Source organism: Bos indicus x Bos taurus, chromosome 5 (genome assembly GCF_003369695.1).
Source record: "Bos indicus x Bos taurus breed Angus x Brahman F1 hybrid chromosome 5, Bos_hybrid_MaternalHap_v2.0, whole genome shotgun sequence".
In the NCBI taxonomy this organism is placed as follows: domain Eukaryota; kingdom Metazoa; phylum Chordata; class Mammalia; order Artiodactyla; family Bovidae; genus Bos; species Bos indicus x Bos taurus.
The window spans coordinates 17,844,943-17,863,447 of NC_040080.1; the positions used below are offsets into that span (position 1 = coordinate 17,844,943).

The following is an 18,505-nucleotide window of genomic DNA, read 5'->3' on the forward strand; positions in this document are numbered from 1 at the left end:
ATGGGGTTGCTAAGAGTCGGACACGACTGAGCAACTCCACTTTCACTTTTCACTTTCATGCGAGAAGGAAATGGCAACCCACTCCAGTGTTCTGGCCTGGAGAATCCCAGGGACGGTGGAGCCTGGTGGGCTGCTGTATATGGGGTCGCACAGAGTCGGACACGACTGAAACAACTTAGCAGCAGCAGCGCAACAGACATTTAAGAGAAAATATCTTAAGTAAAAAGAACTCTTGTTGAGGCTATCATTTAGCTAATTGATATTTTTGCTTTAAAGGCAAATTTTTTCAGCAATTAGGGCAAAATTTGATTTTTAAAAAGAAGGAGCTTATCACCAACAAATATGTCACAATAAATGCTGCAAATCTCTGTCTCTAAGGATACACAAGACAAACCACAACATACTAACATGTGGCATCTTAGTAAGTCTTCATCAGACACAAGAGAGGAGATAGGGTATTCATGATTTATCATTTGGCAGTTTTTCAATTAAAACCACATAGGCATATAACAGGAAGAAAATTTTCAATTAAAAAATACAGCTGCACTGTCTGTATGACATAAGGAAGGAGATGAGGTGCAGAAAGAGTTCTTTGTCTTAAAATAAGAAACAGCTTAACTAGTCTTTCACTTCAAGAAAGGAGAGTCCTCTTGGGCTAATCTTGAAGGATGCTCTAGAGAGCAGAATAACTCAACAGTTTTGCACAACCCTTAGAATTGTGAACTGATAGTTTTAAATAATGGTATGCTTTGATTTCATCTCTTATCTTTTGTGAATCTATTATAGGTTTTTATATTTTTGTTGGACACAAGGCTCACATAAAACGTCTTATACACATAATAGTCTATATTACACTGATAACAAATTAATCTCAATCACATACAAAAGTTCTACCTTTTTAGCAACCTCCTTCACTTTATGTTTTTGTTGTCAGAATTTACCTCTTTTTATACTGTGTATCCACTAACAAAATATTTTTCTCTATAGTTATTTTTAATACTTCCTTTAGACTAGAGTTAACTGGTTCAGTTCAGTTCAGTTCAGTCGCTCAGTCATGTCAGACTCTTTGTGACCCCATGAATTGCAGTATGCCAGGCCTCCCTGTCCATCACCAACTCCCGGAGTTCACCCAGACTCACGTCCATCGAATCAGTGATGCCATCCAGCCATTTCATCCTCTGTCGTCCCCTTCTCCTCCTGCCCCCAATCCCTCCCAGCATCAGAGTCTTTTCCAATGAGTCAACTCTTTGCATGAGGTGGCCAAAGTACTGGAGTTTCAGCTTTAACATCATTCCTTCCAAAGAAATCCCAGGACTGATCTCCTTCAGAATGGACTGGTTGGATCTCCTTGCAGTCCAAGGGACTCTCAAGAGTCTGCTCCAACACCACAGTTCAAAAGCATCAATTCTTTGGTGCTCAGCCTTCTTCACAGTCCAACTCTCACATCCATACATGACCACAGGAAAAACCATAGCCTTGACTAGATGGACCTTTGTTGGCAAAGTAATGTCTCTGCTTTTGAATATGCTATCTAGGTTGGACATAACTTTCCTTCCAAGGAGTAAGCATCTTTTAATTTCATGGCTGCAAGTCACCATCTGCAGTGATTTGGGAGCCCAAAAACATAAAGTCTGACACTGTTTCCATTGTTTCCCCATCTATTTGCCATGAAGTGATGGGACCAGATGCCATGATCTTCGTTTTCTGAATATTGAGATTTAAGCCAACTTTTTCACTCTCCACTTTCACTTTCATCAAGAGGCTTTTTAGTTCCTCTTCACTTTCTGCCATAAGGGTGGTGTCATCTGCATATCCGAGGTGATTGATATTTCTCCTGGCAATCTTGATTCCAGCTTGTGCTTCTTCCAGCCCAGTGTTTCTCATGATGTACTCTGCATATAAATTAAATAAGCAGGGTGACAATATACAGCCTTGACATACTTCTTTTCCTATTTGGAACTAGTCTGTTGTTCCATGTCCAGTTCTAACTGTTGCTTCCTGACCTGCATACAGATTTCTCAAGAGGCAGATCAGGTGGTCTGGTATTCCCATCTCTTTCAGAATTTTCCACAGTTTATTGTGATCCATACAGTCAAAGGCTTTGGCATAGTCAATAAAGCAGAAATAGATGTTTTTCTGGAACTCTCTTGCTTTTTTGATGATCCAGCGGATGTTGGCAATTTGATCTCTGGTTCCTCTGCCTTTTCTAAAACCAGCTTGAACATCAGGAAATTCATGGTTCACATATTGCTGAAGCCTGGCTTGGAGAATTTTGAGCATTACTTTACTAGTGTGTGAGATGAGTGCAATTGTGTGGTAGTTTGAGCATTCTTTGGCATTGCCCTTCTTTGGGATTGGAATGAAAACTGACCTTTTCCAGTCCTGTGGCCATTGCTGAGTTTTCCAAATTTGCTGGCATATTGAGTGCAGCACTTTCACAATTAACTGGTTAACACACTACAATATTACTGTGTTAGTATTCTGAACAGGATTAAATACTTACATTTACTAATCTCTTGTACATTTTCACTTTTTTCAAGTAGTAATTAGCATCCTTCATTTAGCTTGAAGAACTTCTTTCAGCAATCTTGTAAGCAAGCCTAGTATTGGTGAACTCTCTCAACTGTTGCATTCTAAACTCTTATGATGAAAAGGACATCTTATTTGGGTGTTAGTGCTGGAAGTTCTTGTAGGTCTTCACAAAACCATTACACTTCATCTTTTGAAAGCGAAAGTGAAGTCGCTCAGTCCTGTCCGACTCTTTGCGACCCAGTGGACTGTAGCCCACGAGGCTCCTCCATCCATGGGATTCTCCAGGCAAGAATACTGGAGTGGGTTGCCATTTCCTTCTCCAGGGGATCTTCCCGACCCAGGGATTGAACCCAGGTGTCCTGTATTGTAGGCAGACGCTTTACCGTCTCAATAAGAAACCCAAATTAACACTCAAGCTATGTTCTTTTTAGTCCCTCTGCTCTTTTACCTTATCACATAGTTTTTATAGCCTCTTGTGAAAGGTGCTAGACATTTATTCTTGTATGGTTGTATGTTTTCTTGATTGACAGAGAGTAGAGATACAAGAATTTTATCCTACAGAACTCCTCTTCATTTTCTTTTATTTAATTTGAATATTGATTTATATTTGTAAATTGTATTTCTGCATTTATATCTAAATAGAGCAAATGGATGTAATTGTCTCTATGGTTTCCATTATCCCAGATGGATACCTGACTCTGTCACGGGGATCCCTGTGTTGGTTTAGACCTAGGTTGGAGGAGATGGTGACAAGAATAGAGTCCTTACACAGAAGCTGATACAAAGTCATTCTTTCAAACTCTCTTTAGGGCAAGAGGATCTTCTGGATCACAGTTAAATGGTTTCTCTTTGTTTTATGCTGCTATTTTGCTGCAGAGAGCCTGATCCTGATTTAGCAAATAGGCCTTACTCCTCTTTCAATCTTATTGCCTCTCAATGGGAACTGAATGTTCTCTAACCTGGGTAGTTTGTCTATATAACGTGGTTAGGATAATTGCCAAGGGAATAAAACTCAGATTTGGTCCAGAGAATAATTACTACTTGGAGAGATCCAGGCAATGTTTTCTAGCAGGATACACAAAAAGGTAAAGATTGATGTGCAAAAAGACCAGGCTCATCAGTTAATGAATTTGTCTTAGTCCTCCTTTGATGGTTGGATGAAACTAGAGATTCCAAAAGCTCTGTGTTGGGTAGCTGGAGAGAATGTTGTTTCTGTCTGTCTCTTGTATTTGAGGCACACTGGGACAGAATCACCTCTACTTTTACTATTCTTTGCAAAAGGAATTAGGAAAACAGGATCAGATAACATTCATTCAAGACATGCATTATTAAAGTGGAAATAGCCAAGGGATATATTCACTGGAATGAGAATTTTATTCATTTTTAAAACCAGTTAATTGTTGTTGTTCAGTCACTTAGTCATGTCCAGCTCTTAGCAACCCCATGGACTGCAGCATGCCAGGTTTTCCTGTCCTTTACCATCTCCCAGAGTATGCTCAAACTCTTGTCCATTGAGTCGGTGATACCATCCAACCAACTCATCCTCTGTCACCTCTTTCTCCTCTTGCCCTCAATCTTTCCCAGAATCAGGGTATTTTCCAAAATGCTAGTTAATTATGTACTATAAAATAAATAATTTATAGTTATTATCCAGTAGGATTCCATCTCATTAGTTATCTGATGAGAATACTAACTTAATTTTATGTATTGTATTAATAAGTGATGTAAGTAAAAAAAAAACCCAACAACTTACTCAAAATTGGGAGAGATGAGAGAAAAGAGTTAGGACCAGAGAGTAAAGAATGCCATTACAGAGAGAAGAGATGCATACAGGTGCAAAAGAACCTGATGTGTTTAGGGAATGCTGCTTAGGTCAGTATTGCTTGTTCCTGAAATGATTCTAAGGATATAGTGAGGCTGAGGACAGAAAGAAAAATTCCAAACATAGAGCATCAGAGACTTGAGCTAAGGGCTTTAAGCTTCCTAATGTAGTTTGTTGCTTCCCAAATTTTGACTCAAGTTACTGCACGGGGATTTTGTAAAAATACCTGTAACATACAGTTTGTGGAGTTAAAATTTTTTTCCATTATTTCATGGATATTTTTAGCAGTAATACTTAACTTAAAAAGATAGTAAACATAAAGAAAATCTTAGCTAAATAATTGTACCATTAGAATATGGGTGTGAGAACATTCATTCTGCTGGAATGCAAAAAAAAAAAAAAAAAGACAAATTTTGGAAACTTTTCTATACAGCTAATTATGAACCATAATGTTTTTTAAGCATGAAAAGAGCATTGTTTAGCTTACCTGTCTTGTCTTGTCGGCCAGCTCTCTCTTTCGATACAACTCCAAAGAATATGTGAGGATGGTTTGGGATGGGCAAGTTTAAAGTTAATCCTAGCTGCCTGCTCAGTTGGCAGAGAGTGCCAACTCTCTGTAACCTCATGAACGGTAACCCAGCAGGCTCCTCTGTCCAAGGGATTTTCCAGGCAAGAATACTGGAGTGGGTTGCCCTTCTCCATGGGATCTTCCTAAGTCAGGGGTCGCATTGGCAGGCAGGTTCTTTACCACTACCATCACCTGGGAAGTCCTTAAGGTTAATACAGCCACTTAAAAAAATTCACAAATGGGAAGGTTAGAGCCACTGGTGTCACCATAAAAACAGCCAGAAAGTGGAACAGAAAATAGATACTCAAAGAAAAGGATGGAGAACAAGAGGATTTATGAAAATTAGAATGTGCAATTTGATGGTGAAGGGGAAGATTAAGGATGTTATGGAATAACCAGGAAAAATAGAAGGCAGTTAGAGTAAAAGATACTGTTAGGCAGTAACAGATTTTTGTGATTAATATTCCATAAAAACTTGAGCAAAATCAGAAGAGCTGCAGCCATTCCCCTTCCACCTAATCAACCCATTCACTGTGAGTCTCACTTCTCGGTTTTAGTAGACAGCATGTAGGATATTTTGGAATATTCAGTTATGTGCTTCTGAGTTTACCTTTCTAAGAGTAAACACTTTCAGGGCCAGATTTCAGACTTTTATGCTATTTAAGTGTGGCTTTCTCAGTACCTAAAGGAATGGAAACGTGTAGTCTGTGGGGAGGTGATAACTCTGAGTTTCAACTGAGATTTCATTGGGGAATGAGGCATATTTAAATACTGAATTTTCTAAGAGTAGTAGTGAATATATCTAGCTTTTTAAAATTATGAATAATTTCCTTTAACCATAATGCTGTGTAAAAACTGCAATTATAAAAAAGACAGGATTCTCATTTATTTGAGAAACAATATTACAGAGATGTCTTTCAAGAGTTTCTTGCTTCAAAAATGGCACTACATGGTGCTAGGCTCCACATCATCATATCCAGGCTCTTCTAGTCTCAGGACCAGTGAGGACTCCTTCTCCTCCACCCCAGAGCTGACAGTTTCTCTCAGAGACTTCAGAGAGATGCCTGAAACAGTAAACAGAACCTGGTTTTAGTGGTGACAAAATGACAAGACATAATGTCTGATGGAAGAATAGTAAAAGGGGCCACAAAATAACAGGTGGGGGTGGAGCACCTGGCATTGTCTAAAAGGATGGAGCTACTTCATACTGACTCAGCTACTCCATGCAATATCTTGTCTGGACCTCGGCAATTGGAAAGAAGATGGACCGATAGTGGCAAGGAATGAAAAATAGATGTGCATGCCTCTTCCACACCCAGTGGGTCTGGTTTCTCAGGAAGTGGAGACAGGAGAAGACCTCTGTAGAATGTCTCAGATGCTGTCTTCTCAGCAACTCAACAACAGAACCAGCCTGACCTACAAGCTTCATGAGAACACTCTGGGTCCTCTGTCAGATGCCAGAAGAGGGCAACTCAACCAAATTCCACAACCTCCTGCTCCCCAGGGACCACATCCCCACATATAAGCAGAAAGCTTAGTCCATGGGAATGAGGATCTTCATCTGGCAATTGAACCAGTGAGAGAAAATTTTCTCTTGGTTCCCGTCTAGTGCTGAGATTTTATGATTCTCTAGTTAAGGCTATTTCAGATTCTGCTTTAATAGTGAGCAATCAATTTTAAACATTTGGTTACACAGATCTCTCAAAACAAGTTTTACAGCTCATAGATTTAATTTACACCTCCATTAAAACCATTTAAGAATAATTCTCACTATTTGAAAAATCCCCAAATTTATTGTCAGAACATATATTTCAATTTGGGGTATGAAAATGGGAACAAAGCTTATAACAATGTATACAGATGTGTCTTTATCCAATTGATGATATGGACATGGACATGGACAAGAGAACACAGTATGTTATCCTCTCAGAAGAGATGAAGTAGCTCCAATATTCCAGGGATAAGGAAGAGTTGATAATATCTGATACATGTGGTGCATGTATGCTCACTTGGATTCGACTCTGCGACCCCATGCACTGTAGCCTACTAGGCTCCACTGTCCACATTATTTCCTGGAAAAAATACTGGAGTGGGTTGCCATTTCCTTCTGCAGGGAATCTTCCTGACTCAGGGATCAAATCCAAGTCTCTTTTGTCTCCTGCATTGGCAGGCAGAGTCTTTTTCACTGTGCCACCCGGAAAGCCCATCTAGGTATACGAGGCTACCCCAGTTCTGATAGTACAGAAACACTGACTGTTGAAGTGGGTCAAAACTCATCTTTTCCACCATTATGAAGTCAGACTACTGTGCTGTCAACTCACCTGTCTGGGAATACCTGGCATCACCTCTGTCCTTTGGGGAAAAGTTATTCTCATTCATCCCAGGGAGGAAAGGATTTATGGGAACAGGTAACTCATCAACATCATCATAACCATTTCCTATGGCGTTGATGTTCTGTCCCGGAGGCTCTGAAAACAGACAAGAACTTAGGTGGAATAACCAAGTATGTGCTGGATTAAGTGATGCCCTAAGTCCCTTCTGAGGCAGAGATTCAAATAAATGATACATATATACTCCATATTCCAGGGCTGTCAAAGGCATGTGTTTGATCTCTGTGTGCTCAGAAATCATTTAAACCTTCTAAATACTCCAATATATCAGGGTCAATCATATTTTTCTAACATGGCCTCTCATAGCATAGAGTATCTGCAAAAGCTATTATGCTATGAGTTTCAGGTACTATTTTTGAGCATATGGTACAGAGTTTTAACACATACTATGCACTATATATGCATAGTATATATGTATATGTACATAGTATATGTAACACATACTATGAACTATACCATATCAGTGACTGCAGAGCATGAGTCTGGACCAAGAGAACCCACGTGTCCATGTGCTCTCTGAAACTCTGGGAGACACAGAGTTGGTGGGAGGGGGAGCCTGGACATCTGTTACTCAGAGACAGGATATCCCACATCCTTAGGTGGGATCTTAGGTGAGACCTTAGGATTTCACCTCCAGGGGTTGCCCATCTTTACTATCTGGAGAAGACCCAGGAAGGCATTCTCCTTTCTCTCTGTGTGTGCAGAGGTTCAAATAACTGATAAATACAGATTCTATATTCCAAGCCTGTGTCAAAGGCATGTATTTGATCTTAATGTGCTCAGAAATCATTTAAATCTTCTAATTATTCCACTATATCAGGGTCAGTCATATTTTTCTAACATTATCTCTCATATCATAAAGAATCAACAGAAGCTATTATGAAAAGTTTATTATAAAAGCTATTATAAAAGTTTCAGGTACTATTTTCAAACATATGGTACAGAGTTGTAACACATACTATGTACATATCAGTGACCAGGGAGGATGAATCTGAACCAGGAGAACCCAGGTGTTCGTGTGACCTCTGAAGCTCTGGGAGACCCAGAGCTGGTTGGAGAGGGATCCTGGACATCTGTTACTCAGAGACAGGATATCCCACCATCCCAGTCACAGGACGCTTCAGTCCCTTCGAGACCTTGGTTGACCTTAGGATCTCACCTCCAGAGGTTGTCCATCTTTACTATCTGGAGATGACCCAGAGAGGACATTCTCTTTTGGTAATTGATAAGTACCAGCACTGATCTCTCCATAGCTTCCAGGGCTTACCGATAACAATATTTTTGTCTCAATACATACAAAAGGCCATGAAATGATTAAAATATCAGACTGGCTATGGATGCAACTATAGTTTCCAGTGTTCCCTTTAGCCATACAATTTTGAGTTTATCAGTTTCAGATGTTCTTTTTTTTTAATGGTCTTAAAAGCTTTAATACATGCATGCTCAGTTAGATACAGGCATGCTCAGTTGCTTCAGTCCTGTCTTTCTCCTTGTGATCCCTTGGACTGTAGCCTGCCAGGATCCTCTGTCCATGTGGATTCTCTGGGCAAGACTACTGGAGTTGGTTGCCATGCTCTCCTCCAGTAGATCTTCTTGACACAGGGATCAAACCGGCATCTCTTCAGTCTCCTGCATTGGCAGGTGGGTTCTCTACCACTAGCACCACCTGGGAAGCCCAATTAGATGCATACTCAGTCTGTAACTGGGTACAAGTGACTGTGGATACAGAGAAATGGGTCTGATCTTTCCATTTCTGAGGCCACAGAGTGGGCAAGAGAGGGAAAACATTGTTGTGAACTAGAGAAAAGAGATCCTTCCCATCTTAATCACAGGAAAAGATCCTCAGACAAGATTCCTCCTCTGAATCCCCACCATCCAAGGGAAGATCTGCTACCTGGGGCAGAGTCAGGGTCTTCATCCTCTCCATCATCCCCTGTGTAATACGGCAGCTTAGGTTCTGAGTCATCAAACAGGTTACCTGGTAGGGAGAAAATCATCACAGAAAAATGGAAACCTTTCCCCTCGTAGGAGGCCTTCTGTCATAGTTTAGAGGAAATACTGACACTTCAGACTGGTAGACAGAAGGCTTGAAGCTCCGTGTGAAGGTGGGTTAGTGAGGTTGGGTCTCTGTTTGCTGAAAACAACACATAGCCAGCTCATGAGCAGAGAGGAGGGCATGGGACTTACCTTGGCTGTCCAACAGGTCCTTCCTCCCTGGTTTTATGAGATCATCAATCTCCTGGTACAAGCCTTCACCAACTACATCTTCGAAAGCAGATAAGGCTAGGAAAGTGGCTTGAGTTAGGGACTCACCCTAGAGATATTCCTTTTGCTGCTGCTGCTGCTAAGTCACTTCAGTCGTGTCCGACTCTGTGTGACTCCATAGACGGCAGCCCACAAGGCTCCCCCGTCCCTGGGATTCTCTAGGCAAGAACACTGGAGTGGGTTGCCATTTCCTTCTCCAATGCATGAAAGTGAAAAGTGAAAGTGAAGTCGTTCAGTCATATCTGACTCTTAGGGACCCCATGGACTGCAGCCTACCAGGCTCCTCCGTCCATGGGATTTTCCAGGCAAGAGTACTGGAGTGGGGTGCCAGTGCCTTCTCCAATATTCCTTTTACCAATAGGCAAAGCCTTTAGTGTTCTCCAATATTAACCCATGGGGAACCCCTCTGAGCTGCTCAGGCTTCTTTCTTAGCTATATGGAACAGAAGTAGGTTTCCTGAACCTGACCTTGATCCCACAATCAATTTCCACTGACACTGTTCACAAAGGAAGTCATACTTCTTAAGAAATTTTACATTCAAACCAGGACCAAGGATTCAACTCTTTCAAATCTTGATGCCTACTGTAGAAAAGGTGGAATTCTGCCAGATAATGAAGACAGAGACCAATACTTATATACTTTCTTGATGTCACAACAGATTCAATTCCTTTCCCACCACTTTCCAGATCATTTAGCATCCCTAAGGCCCACCTTGGTGCTCTGCTCTCCATCTGTGTAGCTGAATTCCCAGGATGATGAAGACCATGAAGAGAAGGGCTCTCAGAATGATACAGAGGATCACGGGAAGGGAGAAGATGCCAGGGTTTGGAGCTGAGCCTAAAATGGTACCAGAGGAGAGAAGAGGGCCATAGGGTTTTATGAGGTTCATAAGTCTAGAAGAACCCCTCTGTCCTTATCCTGGTCCTCTTCTGAGCCTTTAAGGCCATGAAGTCACAATTCAGATACAATGGGTTTTTCTGAACTCCAAGCTGTGATCGACATAAGTGCTTCCCTAAGCTATGTCAAGTGTCTTTTCAGTCTGATTCCAAAGGATTTTTAGAGGGTGACAGGTAGTAAAGCTCTGGAGGACTCCAGCTGCCACTGCTTAACAGGACTGTAAACACAAGATCATTAAGCTTTTCTGTACCTAAATGGGTAATTTTGTCAGAAATATAAAGATACATAGCACATGCTAAGTCACTTCAGTCATGTTTGACTCTTTGTAATCCCATGAACTGTACCCCACCAGGCTACTCTCTCCATGGGATTCTCCAGGCAAGAATACTGGAGCGGGTTGCCATTTCCTTCTCCATGGGATTTTCCTGACCCAAGAATGGAACCCACATCTCTCATGTCTCTTGCATTGACAGGTAAGTTCTTTACCACTAGAGCAACTGAAAATATGGGTGTCTCCTCAATCACACAGCTCAGACCAGCAAAACCACTTACTTCCATGGGGAACCTGTCCTGTCACCAGGAAAAAAGGAAAAAAAAATCAATGGATTATTGTACCAAGTTGGCCTGAAAAAGTTATAGGATATGTCTATCATTGGGCTCTCCAGGTGGCACTACTCGTAAAGAATTTGCCTGTCAATGCAGGAGACATAAGAGATACCAGTTCAATCCCTGGATTGGGATGATCCCCTTGAGGAGGGCATGGCAACCCACTTCAGTATTCTTGTCTAAAAAATTCCATGGACAGAGGAACCTGGTGGGCTACAGTTTATGGGCTCGCAAGAGTCAGATATGACATAAAAGACTTAGCACACATGACTGTCATCATGGGCAGTCTGATATCTCCCAGATTCCAGGAGATCAGGCAACTGCCTCTCATGGAGCCAGAGTACAAAGCAGCAGGCTATTCCAAGAAGTGCTTCTTGGTACAAGCTCACACCTCCTTCAGTCCTAGCCCCAAACCTGGTCCTTCATTAACCAGGGTGCACCCCGAGCCCCTCACTCACCAGAGCACCTCACACCAGCATCCTCCTCGTGCTTGCAGTCTGCCCTGCCCCCAGGGCTCCCCAGCACAGTCCCACAGGGAGGACTCCTGGCCCCTGCACCGCACCTCGTCCAGCCAGATGCTCCCGCTTCCAGGGCCAAACACCGCGGCTCGCACAGCTTCCAGGGCCGGGCCACAGCCCAGCTGCTGACACACCACCTCGGCCTCTGCCAAGCTCCAGGAGTCATTGCACACGGTGCCCCAGGAGCCGCTGTGCCAAACCTCCACCCGCCCTGAGCACTCACTGTCTCCTCCCTTGAGTCTCAGCTTCTCTCTGTCTGAAAAGGCAGCAGCCCCTCCTGTGACTCCCCTGGTGGGAGGAAGGAGCCCCTGGGAGCCACAGGGGAGGGGGCAGGGCTGACATACCTGTGCAGGGGGCAGCAGTTGGACAGCTCTGGTGTCTCCCTCCTGCAGAAGCAAGAGTGTGCTGGATCAGAAACAGCTGGGGGTGGTCTTTTTCCCAAAGAAAACTATCTAAGGTCCTTGGCTCAGTGCAAAGGACAAGTGTAAACACAGGCTCATTATCTATTGGGCTGAGACATTCACTGCATCTGATCACCAGCTGAAATCACTTTGTCCATTTACTGTTTACCACTCTCCACAACAAACACAAACACACCGGAAACACAGGCACATACACCTCTTTGTAGACTCAACATAATCTTGTCACTTAGATGGGAGAATATAAACTCACACTAACAATGTCCTTCAGGGTTGGTATAGAAACAGTAAGTCACCTGCACACGAGATATAGGCTTCCTGATATGGAGAGCATGAGGTGTATTTCCAAGGGTCAGAAGGGCACTGCCAGAGAGATGTGTCAGTTTTCCGACACTGGATTCCATCCACCCACCGGGGTCTAGAACCTTCCCTAAGATCAACAAAAGTGTTGAGGGTTCCCTTGTTCCCACAGCCAAGCTGACTGCAGATCACGGACACAGTGATGTCTTCCATGGGGCTGCGGCAGACACTGCCCCGGGGTCCCGTTGTAGAAAACTTCCAGCCACCCAGCACACTGCTGGTCCCTGCTCACCATCCTGAGGGCCAGGAACTCTAAGATTGAAAGAGAGAAAACAGGACACTGTCAGCCCACTCAGTGCTCCAGGCTTTCCTCTCTCCCAGAAACTGTAACCACAAATCCCTGACGCAGCTGAGGAGATGCCCACTAGATGACAAGAATGAGATTTATCTCCATTTTAACCGACTTTGTCCATTAAAGTCTGTCTTTCTATTTCTACCACAATGATAGAGTGGATATGAACAGAGATCAAGATGAACCTAAGGGTTCAACCCCTGCAGGGTAGGGGAGCTGAATCCTGCTTCCTGACAAAACCTCTAAAATAGCAAGTGAAGTAGATATTGGGGAATAATGAATAACAGGCAGAATAATGAACCCACAGAGATGTTCACATCCTAATCCCTGTGGCCTGTAAATATGTTTCCTTACCTGCAAAAGGAGCTTTACAGATATGATTAGTAAGGACTTTGGGGTTGTGGGCTAAACCTACAATATTGTTGGTTAAACACATAAGCTCAGTCTAATCACCTCCTTAGCCCCAACTTAGAAGTGGATAAACTTTCCCAGCTACAGTCAGAGGGAAATGTAAGGGAGAATATACAGTAGAGACACAGTTTGTTGTCTGTCTGAAGAAGAAAGAGGGCTCCAAGCCAAGGAATGAGGCCACATAGAAACCAGGAAAGGCTGGAAAAGGAGTCCTCCCCGTGTCTCCAGGAAGAATGTAGCCCTGTTGACACTGGGATGTTGGCCCAAGGAGACCATGGTCAGATTCCTATCAAACAGAGCTGGACAGAGTATATCTATGCTTTCAGTACAACATCAACAGCATCTCCAGACTGTACTACCACAAGAAACTGAAGAGAGAGCCTTGCTTTCAACTGGAAACAGCTCTGCCAGGAAACACTATTGAGAAGACAGGACTAGAACATCAGCTGCTTCAGGAGGAAGTGAAAGCACCTCGTCTTCACGTCTACTATAAAGACAGGTTCCATGGGAGGAAGCCTCCTACTCGGGTCCTTTCAGCGTCTCTCCCTCAGGGCTCAGATTCCTGTCCTCCAGGGCTCTACCCATCCCCCAGCCTGTGGACAGCGTGCAGTGCAGACCTGAGCAGATGACCCCTGCGTCCTGCTTATGTCTGCAGTACTGCCGCCCCCAGCCTCGGGAAGGGCACCTCCACACGAGTGACTCATTTCCTGCGCAGTTCACGTCGTCCAGCCAGATGGGCCCTGATCCTGCCCCGAAGTGAGCAGACCTTGTGGCATTGAGGGCGTCTCCAGAGCCCAGCTGCCTGCACACCATGCGGGCATCATCCAGGTCCCAGCCATCATCACAGATGGTGCCCCAGGATCCCTGGTCAAGGATCTCCACTCTTCTGGCGCAGGGACCGCCCCCGTGCACCAGGCGAAGCTGTCTGCTGTCTGAGGAGAGAGAAATTGGACAATGGGGCATTGACCTGGGGAATGAGAAGGGTCTTCTGTCCTGTGGGACTCTCACCTGAGCAGTAGGGGGCGCTCTCCTCTGAGACAGCAGAGTCCGTCGTTATGGACACGCAGTTTTTGCAGTGCAGCAGCGCCTGGGTGTAGTTTCCTGCAGAAACAGCAATGATCAGAGGGGTGGGAGGGTTAAAGAACAGGAAACTGAATTAAGGTAAATAATGACCTTGAGAACCCCATGGACAGTATGAGAAGGCAAAATGATAGGATACTGAAAGAGGAACTCCCCAGGTCTGCAGATGCCCAATATGCTACTGGAGATCAGTGGAGAAGTAACTCCAGAAAGAATGAAGGGATGGAGCCAAAGCAAAAACAATACCCAGTTATGGATGTGACTGGTGATAGAAGCGAGGTCCAATATTGTAAAGAGCAATATTTTATAGGAACCTGGAATGTTAGGTCCATGAATCAAGGCAAATTGGAAGTGGTCAAACAGGAGATGGCAAGAGTGAACGTTGACATTCTAGGAATCAGCGAACTAAAATGGACTGGAATGGGTGAATTTAACTCAGTTGACCCTTATATCTACTACCGTGGGCAGGAATCCCTTAGAAGAAATGGAGTAGCCATCATGGTCAACAAAAGAGTTCAAAATGCAGTACTTGGATGCTATCTCAAAAATGACAGAATGATCTCTGTCAAGGCAAACCATTCAATATCACAGTAATCTAAGTCTATGCACCAACTAGTAACGCTGAGGAAGCTGAAGTTGAACGGTTCTCTGAAGACCTTCAAGACATTTTAGAATTAACACCAAAAAAGATGTCCTTTTCATTATAGGGGACTGGAATGCAAAAGTAGGAAGTCAAGAAACACCTGGAGTGAAAGGCTAATTTGGCCTTGGAGTAAGGAATGAAGCAGGGCAAAGGCTAATAGAGTTTTGCCAAGAGAAAGCACTGGTCATAGCAAACACCCTCTTCCAAAAACACAAGAGAAGACTCTATACTTGGAGATCACCAGATGGTCAACACCAAAATCAGATTGATCATTTTCTTTGCAGCCAAAGATGGAGAAGCTCTATACAGTCAGCAAAAACAAGACCGGGAGCTGACTGTGGCTCAGATCATGAAGTTCTTATTGCCAAGTTCAGACTTAAATTGAAGAAAGTAGGGAAAACCACTAGACTATTCAGGTATGACCTAAATCAAATCCCTTATGATTATACAGTGGAAGTGAGAAATAGATTTAAGGGACTAGATCTGATAGATAGAGTGCCTGATGAACTATGGAATGAGATTCGTGACATTGTACAGGAGATAGGGATCAAGACCATCCCCATGGAAAAGAAATGCAAAAAAGCAAAATGGCTGTCTGGGGAGGCCTTACAAATAGCTGTGAAAAGAAGAGAAGCAAAAAGCAAAGGAGAAAAGGAAAGATATAAACATTTGAATGCAGAGTTCCAAAGAATAGCAAGAAGAGATAAGAAAGCCTTCTTCAGCGATCAATGCAAAGAGGTGGCAAGAATACACAGAAGAACTGTACAAAAAAGATCTTCATGACCCACATAATCACGATGGTGTGATCACTGACCTAGAGCCAGACATCCTGGAATGTGAAGTCAAGTGGGCCTTAGAAAGCATCACTACGAACAAAGCTAGTGGAGGTGATAGAATTCCAGTTAAGCGATTTCAAATTCTGAAAGATGATGCTGTGAAAGTGCTGCACTCAATATGCCAGCAAATTTGGAAAACTCAGCACTGGCCACAGGACTGGAAAAAGTCAGTTTTCATTCCAATCCCAAAGAAGGGCAATGCCAAAGAATGCTCAAACTACCACACAATTGCACTCATCTCACACACTAGTAAAATAATGCTCAAAATTCTCCAAGCCAGGCTTCAGCAATATGTGAACCATGAACTTCCAGATGTTCAAGCTGGTTTTAGAAGAGGCAGAGGAACCAGAGATCAAATTTCCAGCATTTGCTGGATCGTCGAAAAAGCAAGAGAGTTCCAGAAACACATCTATTTCTGCTTTATTGACTATGCCAAAGCCTTTGACTGTGTGGATCACAATAAACTGTGGAAAATTCTGAAAGAGATGGGAATACCAGACCACCTGACCTGCTTCTTGAGAAACCTATATGCAGGTCAGGAAGCAACAGTTAGAACTGGACACGGAACAACAGACTGGTTCCAACTCAGGAAAGGCTCATGTCAAGGCTAGATATTGTTACCCTGCTTATTTAACTTCTATGCAGAGTACATCATGAGAAATGCTGAGCTGGAAGAAGAACAAGCTGGAATCAAGATTGCCGGGAGAAATATCAATCACCTCGGATATGCAGATGACACCACCCTTATGGCAGAAAGTGAAGAGGAACTAAAAAGCCTCTTGATGAAAGTGAAAGTGGAGAGTGAAAAAGTTGGCTTAAAGCTCAACATTCAGAAAACGAAGATCATGGGAACTGGTCCCATCACTTCATGGCAAATTGATGGGGAAACAGTGGAAACAGTGTCAGACTTTATATTTTTGGGCTCCATAATCACTGCAGATGGTGACTTCAGTCATGAAATTAAAAGACACTTACTCCTTGGAAGGAAAGTTATGACCAACCTAGAGAGCATATCCAAAAGCAGAGACATTACTTTGCCAACAAAGGTCCGTCTAGTCAAGGCTATGGTTTTTCCCATGGCCATGTATGGATTTGAGAGTTGTAATGTGAAGAATGTTGAGCACCGAAGAATTGATCTTTTTGAACTGTGGTGTTGGAGCAGACTCTTGAGAGTCCCTTGGACTGCAAGGAGATCCAACCAGTCCATTCTAAAGGAGATCGGTCCTGGGTGTTCAGTGGAAGGACTGATGCTAAAGCTGAAACTCCAATACTTTGGCCACCTCATGCAAAGAGTTGACTCATTGGAAAAGACTCTGATGCCTGGAGGGTTTGGGGGCAGGAGGAAAAGTGGATGACAGAGGATGAAATGGCTGGATGGCATCACTGATTCGATGGACGTGAGTCTGGGTGAACTCCGGGAGTTGGTGATGGACAGGGAGGCCTGGTGTGCTGTGATTCATGGGGTTGCAAAGAGTCGGACACGACTGAGTGACTGAACTGAACTGAACTGAATGACCTAGTGGTGGAGCCTGAGATAAACGCTGTAACAGCTGTAAGGCTATCGTAAATTTAGAGTTCACCTTCTCTGTGGACAGTTCTGTGTCTGACAATGCCAAAATTTCTGTTTTAAGCCAAGTGCTGCCCTAAGAATAAATTTACAAGTGTGAGAAATTATCAGTACTTTTAATATTGTTGGGCAACCAAGGCAGTGAGAGTTTTTGGAGCCAAGCTCTCAGAGAGAAATAAAATGCACAGGTGAGCCACTTCCCTGACGTCTTTGTTGGTTCAGTGCTAAGAGCTGAGTCTCTGAAAAGCTCACCAGAGATTCTGCCATATGCACAGGCTCAGGGAACATGAAGCACAATTCAGGGTCGGCCTGGGAGGTAGAGCCCGATTAGCCAGGACCCAGGCATGATAAAAGGAATGTGAACTAAAAGTTGACTTTTTGTAAAGAATCAGATCAGATCATATCAGTCACTCAGTCATGTCTGACTCTTTGCCACTCCATGAATCGCAGCACGCCAGGCCTCCCTGTCCATCACCAACTCCCGGAGTTCATCCAGACTCACGTCCATCGAGTCAGTGATGCCATCCAGACATCTCATCCTCTGTCGTCCCCTTCTCCTCCTGCCCCCAAACCCTCCCAGCATCAGAGTCTTTTCCAATGAGTCAACTCTTCGCATGAGGTGGCCAAAGTACTGGAGTTTCAGCTTTAGCATCATTCCTTCCAAAGAAATCCCAGGGCTGATCTCCTTCAGAATGGACTGGTTGGATCTCCTTGCAGTCCAAGGGACTCTCAAGAGTCTGCTCCAACACCACAGTTCAAAAGCATCAATTCTTTGGTGCTCAGCCTTCTTCACAGTCCAACTCTCACACCCATACATGACCACAGGAAAAACCATAGCCTTGACTAGACGAACCTTTGTTGGCAAAGTAATGTCTCTGCTTTTGAATATGCTCTCTAGGTTGGTCATAACTTTCCTTCCAAGGAGTAAGCGTCTTTTAATTTCATGGCTGCAGTCACCATCTGCAGTGATTTTGGAGCCCAGAAAAATAAAGTCAGCCACTGTTTCCACTGTTTCCCCATCTATTTCCCATGAAGTGATGGGACCAGTTCCCATGATCTTCATTTTCTGAATGTTGAGCTTTAAGCCAACTTTTTCACTCTCCACTTTCACTTTCATCAAGAGGCTTTTTAGTTCCTCTTCACTTTCTGCCATAAGGGTGGTGTCATCTGCATATCCGAGGTGATTGATATTTCTCCCGGCAATCTTGATTCCAGCTTGTTCTTCTTCCAGCTCAGCATTTCTCATGATGTACTCTGCATATAAGTTAAATAAATAGGGTGACAATATACAGCCTTGAC

The 18,505-nt window shown here is 43.4% G+C and overlaps 1 protein-coding gene across 1 annotated transcript in view; it reads right to left on the reverse strand.

The window, feature by feature from the left end:
• LOC113892402 (antigen WC1.1-like) overlaps window positions 1-18,505 on the reverse strand; it is a 136,112-nt gene that overhangs the window by 37,389 nt on the left and 80,218 nt on the right. The window contains 6 exon segments of the mRNA XM_027541222.1: window positions 11,539-11,581; window positions 11,583-11,854; window positions 12,314-12,554; window positions 12,556-12,629; window positions 13,698-14,012; window positions 14,089-14,181. Of these exon segments, the coding sequence (XP_027397023.1) occupies window positions 11,539-11,581; window positions 11,583-11,854; window positions 12,314-12,554; window positions 12,556-12,629; window positions 13,698-14,012; window positions 14,089-14,181 (1,038 nt within the window).